Here is a 20,228-nt window from a genome sequence, read left to right on the forward strand (position 1 = left end):
TGTGCTGGATCTTTGTTTTTGGAACTTCCTCTCCTTTCCGTGTTGCCAGCGTTTTCTGAAACAACGTTTGCTTCCACGAACCTTTGCACTGTGTTATTTAAAGGCAATGCGCTCAAATGTTTGTGTAATGTTATCAGCTGACTCGTATATTCTCATTTTGTTACGTATGCAGGAGGGATTAAAGTCATAACGGGATCGATACACACGCGCGCCGTTCCCCCGTGCAAATAAAACGTGTTAAATATTCACCAGTCGTTCCGTTTCGACCAAAATAAAATCTTTGGAAACGTACAAATTGTTTTTTCTACTAAGTAAACCTATTAATTTAGAATTGAATTAAAATATACTCCATAAAACATAAAACCGACTATTTTAGTACTGATCTGATATACCACTAACGCCGTTCGTATTAAGAGCTGTGACAACACAATCCCTTTTAATTAACAGCTTAATCGAAAAGCTATGTTTTGTACAGAGCAAATAAAGTTAGAAGCTGAATGTGAAGTATTTAGGCATGCATGCCTGGATCGTTAAACGGGATGGAATCTGACATACCTGCAAAGTCGTAGATACCGTTTGAATAAATGAAGTAAACTCCGACTGGTCCGCGTAACCCCGTACTAGACATTCTGCGTCGGTGCTGTACCAACATGCTGCTACTTCGCATTAAAGTAGATATAATTTATCGTACCTACTGCTTTGTAATCAATAAAGAATACTTGCATTGTATTGTAACGAGCTGAGCTACAGATTACTCTGGCGATGTCTGCGAATATATTTCATTAGTCGCCATTGCTCGAAATTTAGAGGACACTTTCCGGTTCCACCCATTCTTCTTCATTCTTTCTTTTCATTCATTGATCCAACAAAAATAGCATAAAGGACAAACATAATATAAAATGGTTAATGACCCACGTGGCTGGTACAGTTAGATATTTGTGCAATTTGTGTGATTAAAAAAATTATAACATTATCAGTATTGGTAACATCATAACAATCCTAATTTACTGCAGAAGAACGGTTGCCACTGGCGACGGCGATGCAAGACCATGGCCGCCTGGACGGCATCCAGCGCGTGTTGTTCGGCTCTGGACTGCAGTTCTGGCTCCACCGGCTTCTATTTCTGGACGCTTTGAGCTACCTCAGCCACGGCCAACTTAGCCTTAGCCTCGAGCGATGGATACTCGTCGACATCGATGACATCTTCGTCGGTGAAAGAGGTAACTACGCTAGCTTACATTTAACTCAACTAACAACAGTCATTATTTTTCGTGCGTGAAGTAACATAAGTTGCAGAGGAGCAAGATAAAGAGATTGTAATTTATTTGTAATATGTGATATGGTTTTGGCTCGCTGTTTAAGTATAAATTGCTTTTTGTAACATTTTCTATCGAGAATTATTGTATGTGTGCGGATAGAATGTAGGGTAGGTGGAATCATTTATATTTTTTACGCGTGGGCGATTAATAAACTTTTCTTCGGTTACAACACCGCACCAAGTACACGTCATTCATTTATTTAGTCACGCGGTTACCCCTGAATTCCCTGTCATCATAATCATCATCCCAGCCTATACTTATACGTCCCGCTGCTGAGCACAGGCCTCGTCTCAGAATGAGAGGGCCGTAGTTCCCACGTGAGCCCGGTGCGGATTGGGCACTTCACATACACCATTGAATTGCTTCGCAGGTTTCCTCACGAATCCCCTGTACCATATTATACAGAAAGTACGCCTGAAAGAATTAATTAACATTAAACTAGACCAAATTACTTTCAACCACGTACCTCACTAAGCGTTTCTCTTCAAAAAGAAGCACCCGGACTGACACGATTATTGAAGAGTTGACTTACGACGCCGAAAAACAAAGTTACGAAACTACAGTGTTGGGACTAATAGTTTCAAACACGTTTATTTCTGGTGACAGCCGAAACACGAGACATTCCGATGGCTATTTATTCGTAAAATAAAAGAATGATTTATTTGTCATTGTCAAATGTGATATAAATCCAAATAGTGTTGATATTCGTTTATTCACACCTGGTGAATTATTTCACCATTAGTGTTGTTTGCCACAGCCAATTCAATTTCGCGAATTCAATTTCAAGAATGTTGACTTAGTATAAGTTTAAAACTTTTGAAGTTGTAATAAACAATGTCATAAACATGGTGGACTTCCTCCTTGTAACTTCTTCGTCAACTTACTAAAGTTAATGGTTAACTTAAAATCGTTCCGCATTATCAAATAAATGAAACTAGTTTTTCACTATTCTATAATATTACTAGTATATATTAATAGTATAATATTACTAGTTCATTCATTGTGTATTGGTATTTTAATAATATTTATATTAACTATATTACTATGTAGAGCGTTTATTGCACTGCTCGTGTAACTGCTATTAATGTTCATTCCAGATTACCTCAGGTATGAATTCATAGTCGAAAACTCGAGCGTTAAATTTTGCTCGTTACATTTTCCCTCGTATTACTTGAGTTTTATTAATATGTCCTACCAAATTGTTTACGGATCAATGTATTCCACTGAAACCGCGCTCGTCAAAGGCTACCAATTGTACGAGTAAATTCTAGTACATTCCGAGTGTAATTGGAACTTTTGAGAGCTTAAATCAAGTAAAGCATTATTTAACTGGTATTTAACGTTGGGATCGTGTTAAGTATATTAAACATTTCCCTGTTTAATATTTATTGCTTAATCCGTTGTCATATCTTAACATTTTTAAATCCCGTAGGTATTACATCAGAGTGACAAAACGGAAACTGACTTGTTTAAGTAAAAAATAAAGTTTCTGCGACAAAACATCATTAATTACACAGTCTCACAAACATTACACGGGGTGTTTCTCATTATAATCCCACATTAAACAACAAGTACTACAGGCAGAGCATGCATAGCTAGTTAAGAACGTTTTTGTCCGCCCGAAAGTCACTCCATTGCGTCTGATTACGAAGGAAAACGTTGATAATTTTCGACGTCAAACATCTTACGTGCAACGCTGCCTTACCGTATCGAGCGAAACGTTACATTAGATATTCTCGTCTAGGGTGGATTTAATATTCGAATGGTTATTTGAACTCGATAATACGACTGGCTGCAGTTGACTTTGTTACACGCATGGGCTCCTAATCCTGCTAACGTACGAGCGATTTGTGTTTGGTTGGATAATCTGTAACGCTTTGAGTTTGAATCTCTTATTCTCAGAATTTATAATTCTTTGAGTCCTGCCCTAAATCGTACCGTGCCTGATTCCGAAGATTGATATCAACACACCGAAATAGTTTCCTTTCGCAAATGAAAATTAGTTAACGTTTAGGACACATTGTTTTTTTGCTTCAATAATAGTATCTATCTTCTACTTATATAAATAATAAAAATAAATCGCCTAAATGTATGTACACACATAACTTCCGAACGACGGCACCAAATGGGATAATTGTTGTTTTGTTGTGTAAGTAAATATGTTATTATCAGGACAAGGTGTGTGTTAAACAAAATGAAAAATAATAATTGGAAAAGCTAGTTTGCAATAAAAGACAAATCTCAAGATTCTCAAGTAAATTTATGACCGACACTATTTGACACTTTCAAATGTCCAGGTACCCGTTTGCACGAGGAAGACGTAGCCGCACTGATGGCGTCCCAAGCAGCCCTCCAGCGCCTGGTGCCAGGGTTTCGGTTCAACCTCGGCTTCAGCGCAAAGTATTACCACCACGGAACGGCGCTCGAGAACCGAGGCGACGATTCACTGCTGAAGAACAGGGAACACTTTAACTGGTAAGTTGCAAAAAACTCAAGGGATTGGAACGCTGATGACTTGGTTGGGTTGGTTGTTTCACGTAAAGCTTTTTTCTTATGAAAGACTTTGTAAATCGAAAGTCACCATCTCGACCTTTATATCTCTCACTGCAAGGTACAGGCTTCAACACAATATGAGAGTACTTAGGTCTCGCGGATCCAGTCGAATTGGGAACTTCACACACATTAATTTCTTCGCAGATGTGTGCAGGTTTCCTCCATAAATCCTGAAAAACTCAGAGGTGCAAGCCTAGGTTCGAGCCGACGACCCTCTGCTTGAGAAGCCATAGGTCAAACCGCTGGGCTACCACGTCTTTGAGATGAAAATGTTTTTCCTTATAAAATTACCCTCACATCATTAATATAGCAAAATAATTTTGATATTCGATTTTACCGGCTTACTTGTCCGATTATCTTGAAATTTCGGGCATATGTAGGTATAGAGGAGCTCCGATGACAATGCAATATTCAAGTGCGGTCAACAAAAAGGTGTGTTCCGAAAATGAAGTTGTTAGTTTGATTCGGTTATTAGGGTTTTTTTACAAGGGATTAAATAGTGGTAATATTATATTACAGAATATAAAAAAAAAACCTAGTTAAGAATATAAGTTCTGTCATCTTTGTATTCTTCGACTTATAATGGTGGTAGACTTTTACTGAATACCAGTATCGATAAATATAATTTACTCGTAGATGAAAGTGATAAATTGCATGCCGTGTTTATTCAATATTCCATAGTCTTAGGGGCTGTTTCACCATCCATTGATTAGTGCTAACTGACGGTTAAATGTGATGCCGTCTCTATTTGTTTTGTTCGAATAGACGGAGACGGCATCACATTTAACCGTCAGTTAACACTACTCAATGGATGGTGAAACAGCCCCTTAATATGCTTGTAACACGCATCAAGTCATTTTAAAATGCACTAAGAATTACATTTATGTTAAAATGTGAATTTGCGCTTGGAAATTTCTTTTATCGGTAAGAAATAGTTGAAACGCCTGTGCATTCCGTCCATGCCTTGGTTTAGAACAAATGAGGTCGCTTGAATGAAATGGCGTAGGCAATATTTCTGAACGATAAAATACCTCTTTACAAGTGAAGGCTTGAAAAATGCTGGCATCATCCGCGAACGTAGTAAGTTTTATGTTTAATGTTTTGTATTGTTTACATTTTGGAACCCAATATGTAATTGCAAGATAAAGTAAGAGTATCTACAATTTATTAAGTAATCCTACTATAATTACGAATATGAAACGCGTAAACTGCTCAACAGATTAATCTGTCATCTCCCAGGATAACATGATCAAAGGAATTTGGTCACAAATTTGTGCCTCTGGGAGAGGACAGGTTAAGGTGCAATTTGGCACACATATGGTTTATAACCTGGAATAATACATCGGATACTTTTTACTAAGGAACAATTAAAGTTCCTGCGGGATAGTGATAAACTAATTCCTCGCAAAAGTTAGTCCTTAATACATCCTTATAAACAGATTTGCGTAATTTATTGAAGAGACAGACAGAGTTACTTTCGCATTTATAATATTATAGTATGGATATGGGAAACTTTGAATGTGTGTAGTATAAGCATAGGTACTCATGCTATTCATGATTATGAAAATTATTCGTACCAATTAGTTAAAAATACACATTGAATTAAGATGTCGATATATAAGCCTATATTAATCTGAGACTGATCCGATATTTTTTTATCGTAAAAGTTTTATATTATTTTTATTGGTTTGTTTTCGAACTGTTATGACTGGATTGTCGTATCAATGCACGTCATCACTAGAAAATTAACTTGAAGTTAATCAGCGGCACATACCTAAAGATAAAAGCTCTTTATATCGAATACCACAAATCACAAAACTAAGCATAATGTACTTTAACTAACTAGGTGGGTACATACATACCTTTCTATATAATTATGTGTCCTAATACTGTGATAAAGATATTTAATTAGTTGTTAGGTATTTCAAGTTTGTAAGGGCCAGATTTTTCGCCGCTCAGTATATTATAAGTGTATATTTGTATTGCATATTTTATCCCACACTGATGAATAAGCGACATACAGCTCGCCTAGTGGTCAGAAATGACCACATCCTGTAAAAACTAGTAACTTCAGAAGTATACCGATACCGTTCGCGGGTTACCAACCTAACAGGTCCCGTATGTATTGTCCCCAAATAAAACAATAGCGTAATAAAAAAGTTCAAACGAATTCAAAACTTCGGCAAAAACCCGCTGCCTGACTAAACTAGCATGTGACACTTTTGCTTCACCGCGGTCATTTTGATTTATCGTCGCTAACTTTTCAGCAGGCACAAAAACCTTATTTATTTCTCAAAGAGTGGTTTAAGCTGACCGCGGGTTGGCCGCAAAAAGTTTTCAACAATTTGTTTAGCTATATTTTGTACTATTAACTCAAATTGTAGGTTCATTATTGTTTTTCCCCTTGGAAAGAAGTGTTAATTAATGCTTATTAGACTGTTTAATACGACATTTGTAAGTGGTGGCAGCTTTATTGGTTTATGTAAATTGTAATTTGTTTATTTTAAGAAGTGGTACATACCTTTTGTGCCCAAATAAACATTAAAACATTTACGTATTTTGTCTATAGCATCCAAAATATTGTAAAATTTTGGTTGTTTACGAAGTTCCAGTTGCACAAGATACATGATAAACCAGCTTACGAAGCATAAGCTAATTTTCAAAGCGTGCTTGCGTATTTATCTTTGGTTCATATTGCGTTCCATTTTGGATTTTGATACGCTTTACTTTCACATCTAGAAGTCTTGAAGCTTTTAAGCCTGTGGGCCACATTGAGTCCTCCTTTACATACCCAATGCATCATTATTTAGAGAGAGAGAGAGAGAGAGAGAGAGAGAGAGAGACCACAACCATAATGTTCAAATGATAAACAAGCAAACCGTGAGACTTCATTAACTATTCAGACTACTAATCAACGCTTTATTGTAGTATAAACATGTACTCATTATTTCTGGTTATTCAATCTACCACGATTACGCGTAATTAAGTCACAAACGTGGTTAGTAATTACAGTCAAAGGCTAATTATCACCTATCCTCTTAACACGTGCTAGTTTCCCACTATAGAGGAATTAGTGTCTCCATTTGTAATTTAGGGATAGGCGTTTTAATCGTTGATCAGCTTTATTAAACCAACATAAGTGAGTTACCAAAATATAATTACTACCAGACTACCACCAATCTAGACTTATCACGCTAACAAACTATAATTTTACGGCCACTGGCCAGTGCCAGTGGCCATGAGTAGACTGCTCGTCCACTCGTGTCTAACTATAGCCCAGTGGCTGTAATATAATGTGGTCGAAACGTCCAGGTAATTATTATTATATTAATTAAAATATATAAATTATATTAATTAATTATGAGTAAAAATCACGAAAGTTTAAAACATACAAGAATGAAACTTCAACAATCACAATAATCTGATACACTCTTTCTATAATTTAAACATCTAACTAAACAAATACCTTGAATTTTAAAAACACTGCACTCATGGCTGCTTGTAGGTATATGATTTCGCATGCAGATTCGTGCTAATTCTAAATAAGACGCTTCACTTGGAAGACTTAATGCAAGAAACATGTACGTTGCAAAGCCTGCCGGAAGATCATGGATGTAAATCCGCTCTTGTTGTTTACATTTTTGCTGATATAAAATGTTTTTTTTTTGTGTTCTTCTGCATTTAAGTAAGTCCTACTTACTAAGTTATATCATAAAAACGCGAAAATTTTGAAGTTTCTTACAAAATTAGCTGAACGGTATTGAACGCAATTTTGAAAACAAAGATGTTGATATCCTTTATTAACACATGCAATATTTTAACTCCGTCAAATGGTAAATTTTCACCTGTGGTATAGCGATTATCAAAATCTTCGTAGACGAAGTCGCGCTCAATAGCTACATAAACATAATATAAATAAGATAAAATGTTGTGACTACTTTTTAACTAGAACAAGAAGATATTGGTTCCAGACTTCACAAAGACTTACTTCATGGTCTTACTTACTAAAAACCTAATTTCTAATGTTTTGCTTTCCATCGTTTGCTCAACTTGTTCTTTTCAACAGGTTTTGCCACATGTGGAACCACCAGCAGCCCCATCTTTACAACAACGTGTCACAATTGGAAGCAGAGATGACGCTGAACAAGCAATTCGCGGTCGCCCACGGCATCCCGACCAACTCCTGCTACTCCGTGTCCCCGCATCATTCGGGGGTGTACCCCGTGCACGAACCCCTTTACGAGGCTTGGAGGAAAGTCTGGAATGTAAAAGTCACCAGCACTGAAGAATATCCGCATCTGAGACCAGCTAGGTAAGTTGTGCGTATTTTTTAACTGCGATCGGTTGGAAGATTTGCTCGGAATCTTTAATATTACTAACGCAGAAGTTTGTGAGAATGGATATTTCGTAGTTTTTCACGCAAAAACTTTTTAAACTGGTTTTAACCTGGATTAACACATGTCATATGATTTTCAGCAAATTTTATTAACACAGTTCATCTGTAACATTTTTATTTATTCGAATGCGGTGATAAAAAAGGGCATATTTAAATTTAGTTTGGCCAGGATTATTTTAAATCACCTACTCGCGATACATTTTTTTAAAATACTACATTTGATATAAAACACGTTTATCCAATTAACAGCTCGATGCAAATCGCAAATCGCTGCTTTCAATTATGACACGTTGACAGATGGACCTGCTGAGAGAACAGTGGTTGAACAAACGGTGGAAAGAAAATCATAAGAATCTAATAAAGGTTTCTTTAGTATTGATATTATTAAAAAACGCTGGAAAAACAAACTATCAAATTGAGCGAGAGCTTATCATTACTCATAGCATGCATGATCTCGTCACTAAAAACCCCAGTCGTATTGCCAGGATAAATTGGTAAGTCCCAGTGACCTCTACCTGCCGACAAATAGCACGCTTACGCAAAATCGTCCGACTTGATAAACGCTGCCGAGAGCTGAGTCATTGAATTTATATTGCGTAAACAAGGAACGAGGGGTTCAGTAAGTATAAGATGCCAATGTGACTGCATGATCAAGCATATGAAATACCCGCTGCCGATTTACATAGATCGTTTATTGTTATTTATAGGAATTATATAGGTAGTTTAATAAACTGAAAAACACGCTGTAATGATAACCACCTAACTGCCATACTGTGAAAACCTTTGGTCAAAATACACCCTAAGACCATTCTAACAAGCCAAAACACGGCTAGGTTACGTGGTTTCTGTCGTGAAGTTCGAGTGCCCGCCTGACTGCTCCATCATCACTCTCTGGATACTATCCTTTCTCAAAATAAACCCTAAGGCTATTCCAACAAGCCCAAACATGGCTAATGGCTAGGTTGCATTTTTCTGTCTTGGAGTTCCAGTGCTTCCAACTCCATCATCAGATCAGCTCGATGGTACCATTATAATCGTATTGTCACACTATGGGTCGAAAGCCCGATCTAGCTGGACAAAATTATTTTACACTCTTAATCAGTTCTAACGGGTGTGTTTATGTATAGTTTGTCTTAATAGACCAGAATTAAAAATAATTGTCTTTTCTGTGCAAATATTAATACAAAAATAAGAAAACCAGTGTAAATTGACCTTTGTATAGGAAGAATTACTACGGCAAAAGAGATCAACTAAAATTGGTCATTACATTTTTAATAGAACCGAAACATTATTGCAAATGGGACCTAAAAAAATAAGAATAGCAGTCATAAAAAATACAAAATGATAGCTTCGGGAATAGCCAATTTAATATTTCGTATAGAAGCTTTTGTTACTTTACTGTTATGAAATTTTATTGAAATATATTCAAATAAGCGACTATTTCTTTCATTTTTTGGGTATTTAACCCAATTATGGTGAAAATTCTTCATAGATATAATAATTTCGGTTTCTGAAAAAAATAACTTAGCTTCAGCTTAACTATAATAAATAATAATAATCGCGTGGTTCCGCAGTCGTCCGCAGTTTCAAATGTTCTTAATCCAATACTTTATGAATGAGACTACCACATAAAAAAATTACAGCCATGGTACAAGATGGTACATGTAGTTTCTGGTCTCAGAAACTAAAAATATGCACTAAAAATGTGATATTCATCACTTTCCTCGGCATTTTACTCAGCAAAAGTGGAAGTATTTACGATTGAAATAATTGTAAAAAATAGTACGTACATCAACTTCATGATCCATGACTAAAAAACTAAAAACTTATAAATTAATCTAATAAACACTGTGAATGACACGCAAGAAATTACGGAAAGTAAATGGTTTTATTACGCACGACAACGCTCTTATTGACACTTCGAGATTAATAATTAATTATTGTAGGGTACTTACACAAAATTATCAACGGAATCGTGACCTCGGGCTGGAGTATCTGTTGTCGTTTTTGCTAGTACTAATACAGAATTGCAGTGATGGTTTTTGTCCATCTAGATCGGGCTTTCGACCCATAGTGTGTCATCAGAACATCAAAAATCAAGTTGAAAGATTCCGTTACATTCATAGATAACATGACAAGTAACTTCATTACAAATAAAGCTAATATGAACTACTTGTTGTTGTTGATTCAACCTTTTAATACCAACGAAATGTACAATAGGTATGCCATACATACTCGTATGAGTCCTTTTTGCTCTTTTTTAATCAATCCAAAATTTTCAACGCAAAATAAAACCCGAAAACGTTCGTCTGTTTGCATTTTATTTATAACAGCAGTTTGAATGATTACGTGATTCATTTGACATTGCTTTAAATAAATAAATAAATAAATATAACGGGACAATTCACACCAATTGACCTAGTCCCAAACTAAGTTTAGCAAAGCTTGTGTTATGGGTACCAAGCAACGGATAAATATAATTATATAGATAGATGCATACTTAAATACATATCAAACACCCAAGACCCGAGAACAAACATTTGATTTTTCATACAAATATCTATAAAATACACGGGAATCGAACCCGGGACCTCAAGCTTCGTAGTCAGGTTCTCTAACCACTAGGCCATCTGGTCTGGTGGTGGTGGTGGTCGTCTGGTCTGGTCTGGTCGTTCTTTGTTGTGTAACATTTGCTATTTATTATTCTCCCCCAAATACAACGTTGTTGTATACCTAAAAGAGACGTTGAGTGCTGCGACATCCCTTTTTATTTTCCGCTGATACCGCTAAACCTTTAACCCTTGTTAGTGTGTCTGGGCTTACGTTTAATATTATATTTTGATACAAAAGGTAATCTTACCTGCCTTTTTGCCTAAAAAAATATCAACGGATGTTATGTTTAACATGTTGCGGACATAGATCCAGCTAAACAGCAAACTCATTTAAAAACATTAGGCATTCACACTTGACGCACTCCCGGCCACAATCTAGCTTCTAACGTAATGCATATTGGTACGAGTATATGCTGAGCTGGATTATTTTAAGGTATACTGCTTTTACAGAAACGAAAGCCAGTTAACCAATGCCCGATGGTGTGAAAAAGTGAACATGAAAGAGCAGACGCTAGAGCTAGCGGCTGGCAGCTATTCTTACCTTCCCTATTCTATTACTTATTGGTTTTCTAAGGGATACACTAAACGATAATTGCGGTGCGCCATGCAGTCCGTCCCGCTTATAATTAACAAAGAAAGCAAAAAAAATATTTATGAATGGCATTACTAGTAGTTTCAACAAAATTATTATCACCAAGGATTATCACGATGCCCTACGGCTGGCGCTGGTCTACTCTTGGGACAAACATACGCGACTTTACTCTTGATTGCCTTAAGTACGTTCATTACTAATCAGTTCCCTCCGGCGCAGGTTACGTCGCGGGTTCCGTCACCGCGGGGTGATGGTGCTCCCCCGTCAGACGTGCGGCCTGTTCACGCACACATTGCTACTGGAGCGTTACCCGGGGGGACGGCAGCGTCTTGACCGCTCCATCCAGGGCGGGGAGCTCTTCCAGACTGTTATCAACAACCCTGTGAGTAACTTCTCCGTAAACAACAACCCTGTACGTGGCCTCAGATCTCCAAGAGCATCTTTTTTTTGTCAGCAAAAACATCGTACGATTATTTCCACTTTGACACTCGGGATGTCTCGGTTTAAATCGTAAAGGTAAATTATAAACAAATTACTATTTGTTTTGTTTTTTACTATCAAGCTTTTTACCTTGTCTAATATACAAAGCCGGATTAGATGTTGTAGCGGCCATGACCAAATCTTGATTTCAATCATTGTAGAATTGCCGAGTGTCAAAGTGGTGATAATCGTACTGTAAGCAGCTTTAATATCCAGTACTGTTTTTAGATTTACGTTATTATCGACAAATAAGATCGTGAAAAAGTCTATACCCTTGATACTCTGAAAATAATGTTAATTTTAACAACTGATTACAGTCATGGTCATAAAGATGCTATGTATTACCAAGACGTCAAAAATATCAATGCCGTTTTTGTACTAACAAAAAGTGCAGTGTATGACAGACAATGTATGTAATGCAATGGTTGTGTCCACGGAAAGAACGTGTCTAGTCACCTAAGAAAGTTAGTCATCACGAACACTTACTATGGTTACCATTTATTTAAAAGATAAAAAATATATATTGTATATTGTTTTCAGATTATTTAATTCAGTTCAGCTCTACGTTTTGAGATTAAAATCTCAATTTTAAAAAAAAGGTGACTAGGCATGTTCTTTCCGTGGACCCTTCATATATTTATGATCTCGACTTTGACTAGCGTTCATACCCGGGTAAAATAATACACTGGAAGTATGGAAGTACCTACTTATTCTTATTTCAAACAGCAAGTTTCATCAATGGTGGTGCTCCTCCATCAGACTTACTGACACGCACGCTCCTGCTGGTAGTAGTGTTGTTCTGTTATATATTTAATTCTCAGTATTGATCGGACGAGTAACAGGTAGTTTTTTTTACTCATTTACATAAATGTTATACAAAAAAAAACATGTTACATGTTTGAGAAAGATACATGTAAAAGCTCTATAAATCTAGGTTCTGTACAGTCTCGCTGTTAATCAAACCGATTACTCTTCGTTAGATTACTAGGTCATGCCGAAACTAACTCTAACTTTGACCAAAAATCATTCGACTAGTAAAGTTGTCCGTTTAGTTTCCGGATTTGTGGAAGAGCTTTTGAAAGCAATTAGTGGTAAATTAAGCGGCTGGATTATTTGAGAAAAACTAGACTGATCAAATATAGCCAATGCTGACTACTTTTAGACTGCCAAAGCGATTGAATTATTTCTGGAAAACTTATACATTCTCACAAACAAAAGGAAAATTTCATATCGAGCGTCAAGGTAGCAAAATACACGAGCTAACGATGCTAAGACTAGCTTTAAAAAATTCTTTTTCCAGCCTTTGGGTAAAATTTCGCTCCGTTGACGCGTAATGAAATTTTTGTCGACCGTTTCTCCCGTACCTTAATTCGCCCTAATAAGGCAGCATAAACCGGTGATACTATCGCATGAATGAAACGATGACACAAGAAGCGTCAATATAAATATCTAACAAAGTGCGAGTGGCAGTCATTCTGATTTTACTGCCGGCCGTATCGTTCGCGTAAACATTATTACTATCACATGGCTGACATAAGAGCTGTTATCTTTATTTTGACCGGCGACACATGTTGATGCCGTATTACTGACGCATTTATGAACTTACATCGCGGATGAATGGAACAATTTTTACGCTTATCGACTTTATTGTTCTTACTTGTTATTCTTAACCTAACCTTAACAGTTCACTTGATATAGTTGATAAGTTGCATGGCGATTAATATTATATTGTATTCTATCACTGTGTAATCTTAATTTTGGTAAATAAATCATTATCTTATCTGTTTTTCTTTGGAACCACTCTGGACTGCTACTTTATTTTTTAACGAGCTGCTCTCGATCTCGCCCACTCATTATACTTTTTGTATCTGTAGGCATTGAAAAATGTTTATTCGTGGAAACTCTTGTTATTCCATTGAATGATATTTTAAATTAAACTAAAACAATTTCTTGAAAATTCTGTTGATATTTTGCCGTCATGCGCAGCGTGGAATCAATAATTAATATTTTGATTAGTATTTTTTAGTATTAGTGTTTTTAGTGTTGAATTCAACTACCTAGTCTATACTTAATCTGTGGCTTTTATCTTCACTTTAGTTACAATGAGAAAAACAGAGATCCGACTGACACTGTGACAAAATTTTATCTGTGCGCTCCTAGCCTAAGAGAAATTAAAATTATTAAATTAATAAATGACACGTAAAATAATAATGTCACGTGGAAAAAACCGCTTATCGAGATAAAAATAAAGAAAATGGGTTTTAGGAGAGACTGTATTTCAAAAAAGGATTACATTTCATCGATGAGTGCCGTAATTTAGTAAAAGTATGTCATCAACTCATCACTTTTATACTTAGTTCGATTCTGAAGGGAACACAAATAGGGTGCAGGCTGAAAATCAGCGCGGTGAAGCATAGTCCTTGCCGCACATGCTGAGCCTAAACCTTTTGCCATATAGCTGGAGCATGTAACTTCTCATCTCACTAGGTAATATGTGTTTTTTTATGGGCATTAAATTGCTTTCACACCTCTCCTTCAGAAAAGTAACTTTTCCTCCCTGGCGAGAGGGAGCAAAGTGCAACTTTTCTGTTCAAGGCTTTTCTAAGTGTTTCATTGCAAATGCCATTTTTTGAAGTTGATAATTGTAAAGCCACGCCATTTTCTATGCTGGTTGTTCTTTAATAATATTTACAATTATTTTTTTCAAGTTTATTAATGCTCGGTGTGAAAAGTTGTATGAGCCACTCGGGAGCAAAATTATTTTCATCTTAGGCGCTAACACTTGAATCCCTCATTACGCTTAGGATTCTATTGTAGAATCCTTCGCTACATTCTGGATTCAATTTACGCCTTCGCCGTAAATACACCATTTTGCTCCCTTATGACACAAATAACTATTTCTTCCTTTCTTTCTTTCAAACAACAACATACTATTTATCTTATTACTACTTCTTGGTATATAGCTTGTATAGTTGACACCATTAACTACTGATAAAAAAATATATTTTAAACTCGCAAACCAGATTCATGTCCGACGAACTTTATAATTGCCTTGCTAGTTGCTTTGAAATAAACAAATAGTCAGTGGAGTTGGCATATAATCACAGCTTGCGGTTGCCATTCAAATATTATAGTGGATGGAATCGCGTTTTGAAAGCGCGTAAAAAGTATGTGCTAATTAATTGAATATAACTAATAATGATTGATATTGTCATTTAAAAAAAAAAAATATTTCCAATTTGATGCAGAATACTTTGAGATACACGATGGCAAATGTAACTCAAAAATGTTTTTTATTTTGTTTGTGTTGTAATTTAATTAGGTGTGTAGAGTTTCCTGGGTTAAAAACAACAATATTTTTTTTTGTCCGTCAGTTGAATTAGGTATGAAAAAATATTGGGCACGTATTTTTTCAATCAAACAAAAAATTACAAAGAAAAGCGAGTTAAGCTCTGGAGTTAGGCGCCGTGACGTCACGCGGAAATATAACTGGCTACATCTTTATATTATTTTCTCAAACATCCAGGGAAATGCCGTTGTTATATTAGTGATGATAGAACGCGAAGTACGTCTTTGTATAGCACTTATTGAACATTTGTTCTAATTTCAAATTAGAAGACAGTAATGGAATTTCAAACAACATTGCCTGGCCATCGCCAGCAAAGTGATTGTCTTTTGTTTTGTTTCATTGCGTTTTATTTATTTTTATTTACTATCTATGTAAGGCATACTGCCAATTAAGAAGAACATAGTTTGTGAATGTGTATTTACTTTTTAATCTGTTATTTGATTAGAATATTTAATTAGATTAAATCAGGTATTCAATGTAATAAACAAGGATTGACATTTATGGATATGTGATGGAGTAACAAACAAACAAACAGACTTACAAACTTTCGCGTTTATAATATTATATATATTGGGAAAAACAAATTACTTAGGTACTTATCGTCATTTTTTAATAAATAAAATCATCTCAAGACTTGGTGGCAAAAACATTAACCCGAACAGCTTACAATAAAAAAGACGAAAAAGAGTATATTGGCGGGAATAGAAAAAAAACAAATAGGTTATTTTTTGTATACCTAAACTAAAACGAGTCGTTTAATGTATCCGTTATGAGTTCATCAAGTGACATGGTGACATGTTATTATTTCCTTGGATTTATTTGAGAAAAGCACTATACAAGCCTCGTCCGTGAGCAGGGATTGTCGGCAATCCCCTATTTCGCGGCCTATGCAGTAATGTACTATTTTTGTTTAATTGGTATAAAGAAAAAATACGTGTCCAACTCCAATATTTTGTGATAATGTAACTGGCAGACTAATTAGCTTTTTTAGGACACTAGCTATTCTGATTTTGCACTTGTCAACAGATAAACATATTCATGACGCACATGTCAAACTATGGGAACGACCGGCTCGCGCTGTACACTTTCGAGTCTGTGGTGAAATTCCTGCGATGCTGGACGAACGTTCGGCTCGCGTCCGCGCCGCCGCTTGCGCTCGCCGACAAATACTTCCAGCTGCGACCTGACGAGCTCAGCCCGCTTTGGGGGGTGAGTACACATCATCATCATCATATTAGCCGCAGAACGTCCACTGTTGGACATATGCCTCCCCTATGTTCACTTGAGGTGAGTGAAGTGAGTACACATTACGTTTTGTGCCTCACTGCTGTGTAAAAGGCTCTTCTCTCTTGTTCAAACTTGCTTAACACACAAATTATTACTCATACTGTTACTCCTTTTTGGTAATATCATTATTACATGTCATTTTGTTAAATTATTCTTAATATATTCTAAAATTATTTTATATTAGCCTCAGCTGTAACTGATGATGATCAGCCAGAAGACGTCCACTGCTTAACAAAGGCCTCCCCCTTAGAACCCCACAATAAACGACAACACGCCACTTGCATCCACCGGTTGCCCGCAATTCTCACGATGTCGTCACTACATCTAGTGAGAAGCCTGCCAACGCTTCGTCTCCCGGTTCTCGGAACTGTAACTATGAATGTAACGAAATCTTTGAAGCTGGTTTTTACCCAGTTCCTGCTGTGATATGGACACGAAACTTAAAATTCTCACCTCTTCGTATGGATGATACGCATTACTTGGGAAATAATAGGTAAACTAAAAGACGACGATATTAGTACATAAATGATACATATAAGGGATATTTTAACAGTGCGTTTCTTTAATGGCTATTTCACAACGTCTAAATAGCAAATCTTTGAACCGTTAGCTAATGAAGGCTATGATACTGTCTAGATGCTCTATAATAACAAAACAAGCACATATGCTATTGACATTACGGTTCTATTCAGTTGGTAGCGACTATACAACCGACAGAAGAAAGGATCTGTAGGTACTCGTAATAGGCACTATCCAAAATATCCTAACTGAACAATTTCATTCCCAGACTCGTTAACTACACAAATACATCACTTGAAGTCATTTGAACGGAGTTATATTGTATGTAGATAACCCAAGTATTTGAACTGTGTTGACTAGCGTTGTGGCGTAGAACCCGCCCCTGAATTACGTATTCTTGAAATTAAGCTCTTTGAGTTGGTAAGTCCTTTATACCTCCTCTAACATCTAGGCTTAAAACTAGGCCCGCTTCGCTCCAAAATCACAAAGCGAAAATTAATACCATAGTTAAATTAATAACGAAACTAGTATCATCTCATGCATATTATCCGGATACAACGGCTGCGTCGTTTCCGCAGTATCCTGTAAATAAATTGTCTCAACCTGCTTGTTCATTTCCTGTACGGTTCCGTGTTCGGCTTCTGAGGCTGGTGGAGTTATCCGATGTGTCGTAATTGCTGTCTTTGCAGCGTACCTGCGAGGCTTTCAAACGGATATCGGATATCGAGCGTTACAGTATCAACTCCATTAACGAAAGCACGCGAGGCGTCTGGAGAAGCACTGTGTAAATTGTTTCTTACTTTTTATGACACTACGTGCAGTATACGAAGGCGTAGGTACATCATCGATAGTGAATAACAAATATGTTCATAAAATTGTATGACAAATATGAAAATTGAACCGACTACAAAAAATCCTGAAAATAATTTTCTACCAGTCTGAAGTCGGTCGGTGCCTCAGCACGAGCCAGCAGGAGTGGACCTATAGTCATCTACCTCACCTATGCACTTTATATTGGGCTTCAATCACTCCTGCTGGTTCGTGCTGAGGCACCGACCGACTTCAGACTGGTAGAAAATTATTTTCATGGTTTTTTGTAGTTGGTTAAATTTTTTGTTGTAAAATTATTTTCACGCTTTTTAGTGTAGGTAAATAATCTAAGATACAATAGTTTAATATCAACTGCTCGTCACCTTTTACGAAAGATTGCTTTTTCCGATGCAGAGACGTTCATTATTGAGGAGTCCTGGTGCTTCACCACCCGTTTTACCATATGCATTACGAGGCGCATAAATCGCTTAGCAACTGTGTTAAAGTAATTGAAATTCAACCCGTGAAATACTTGTTATTGAGTAGTAACTCCGATGGTTACTGTGGTCTTCATCATCAGCTTCACTTCACCAAATAATGATTTTCAAATGCAAATGCACGAGTTACTACTAAATAAAAACAATTTACTATAGGTGTCCCTACAACATTTGAAGAGTTCTCTCGATTTCCTTAAGATCCAATCATCAGATCCTAATTTGCTGCATATGGGATTTAATTGAAGACATCCTAGACGAACGCAAAAAAAAATCGGTTCATAAATAACAGAGTTCTGAGATAACAAACATTAAAAACAAAAAATACATCCGAATTAATAACCTCCTCCTTTTTTGAAGTCGATTAAAAATAGAACAACTCATGTCTATTAACGTTAATATACGCCTTTGTGAGTATCTTGTCGACAACACAAAACTTGAAGCCTGCAAAATGAGCTAATTGTTAAGAGCTTATCAAAATGTATAAAAGACGTTGTTTGGATATTCATTAAATGAAATTAACGTTTATTTCAGGCTATAAACAACCATAGAATTGTTTATGGGGCTGCTATATGAATTTGTTAGTCACATCAAAATAGTCGATTCCCGGAACTGCGTGACATAATTTTTCCTCAAGCACAGAAGCCAACCCGTATTTTAATATTCCAAGCATAACACTATACATGATTATTCTCACGTTAAATATTACAGGATGGTATCGGAGCCGTTTCGGCGTATGAATCAATATGTATTACGGGCGCAGTCTGTAGTCTAATCTCTCATCCGCCTTTCCGCTTCGCCGCTGATAGAGGGCTCGAAAATCGCGAAAAAACTTGGAAATATGTTTGGGCGCGCGATGGGTGATATATAAAAGTTTTTTTTTTATGATTTATTACCTTCACTCGCGGTTGGAGTAGGTTTTGAATTACCTCCGGTGTTGTATCTGGATTTATTGCATTTTTTCAGACAGTGGAAATTGGTTTGATTTCTGAGATGTCGACTAAGCATACGTGCTCATTTATTATTTATGCCTATCGCGTAAATTGTAAAAACTGCTGAAGACTTAATCCAGGATTTTTGACATCTTTGAGGTTTACAAGTTCAGCATAGAGGCTGGGCGCCGTAACTGCTCGATTCCAGCCGAGATGCCTAAGACGTATACGTATAGTCAATGATGACAAGTAAAACGACTGATGTCTACACTCTACCGGCGATTTTTTTCATCTAAATTTGAGTCTTAGCTAACTCACGCCTCTTTCATTCTGCCTAACCGAAATATTCACTCCACGTCACTGGTATATAGAAGTGAGTACCTGCGCATCGAAAAACTATGACGTTTCAGTCAAATTGGAATTATGAAGTAGATTAAATAACATCAACAACAGATAAGATATTGACATGATGTAACCCGTTCAATGCAAATAAAGAATTTCATTTCATTTCAAAAACTACCTATCACCCAAACCCATAGTTGATAGTTTTTTTTTGTAACAATCTTAAGTCTAAATTGAATAAAGATATTTGACTTTGAGTTCGCAGGAATTTTAATGACATTCAAACTTAAGGAATACTTTATATTTTAACAGAACCTTATTCGTTGATATCGATTCGCGTAGCTAAGCTAAATATTTCCGAAAATAAAGAAATAAAATACAAATTAATAATTCCTGTAAACAAAATTGTTCAGTGCATGAAAGCGAAATGTTTTATTATCACTGTAAATATTTTACGCTGGCCTTTGTTGGAAACGCTGAACAACACATGTTGATTGAAATCGCGTATCCATTGGTTGGGCGCCTGTAAATGTTGTGCCTAAT

General features: G+C 36.3%; 1 protein-coding gene across 3 annotated transcripts in view; it reads left to right on the forward strand.

Moving 5' to 3' along the window:
* The window catches only part of sfl (N-deacetylase and N-sulfotransferase sfl), a 121,754-nt gene that overhangs the window by 92,578 nt on the left and 8,948 nt on the right, over positions 1–20,228 (forward strand). For all 3 annotated transcript variants that reach the window (XM_074095475.1, XM_074095478.1, XM_074095477.1), the window contains exons 6-10: positions 1,014–1,220; positions 3,617–3,794; positions 7,939–8,184; positions 11,692–11,854; positions 16,328–16,510. In XM_074095475.1, the coding sequence (XP_073951576.1) occupies positions 1,014–1,220; positions 3,617–3,794; positions 7,939–8,184; positions 11,692–11,854; positions 16,328–16,510 (977 nt within the window). The remainder of the gene's footprint in view (positions 1–1,013; positions 1,221–3,616; positions 3,795–7,938; positions 8,185–11,691; positions 11,855–16,327; positions 16,511–20,228) is intronic.

The sequence above is a fragment of the Choristoneura fumiferana genome, chromosome 12, assembly GCF_025370935.1.
Source record: "Choristoneura fumiferana chromosome 12, NRCan_CFum_1, whole genome shotgun sequence".
NCBI lineage: Eukaryota > Metazoa > Arthropoda > Insecta > Lepidoptera > Tortricidae > Choristoneura > Choristoneura fumiferana.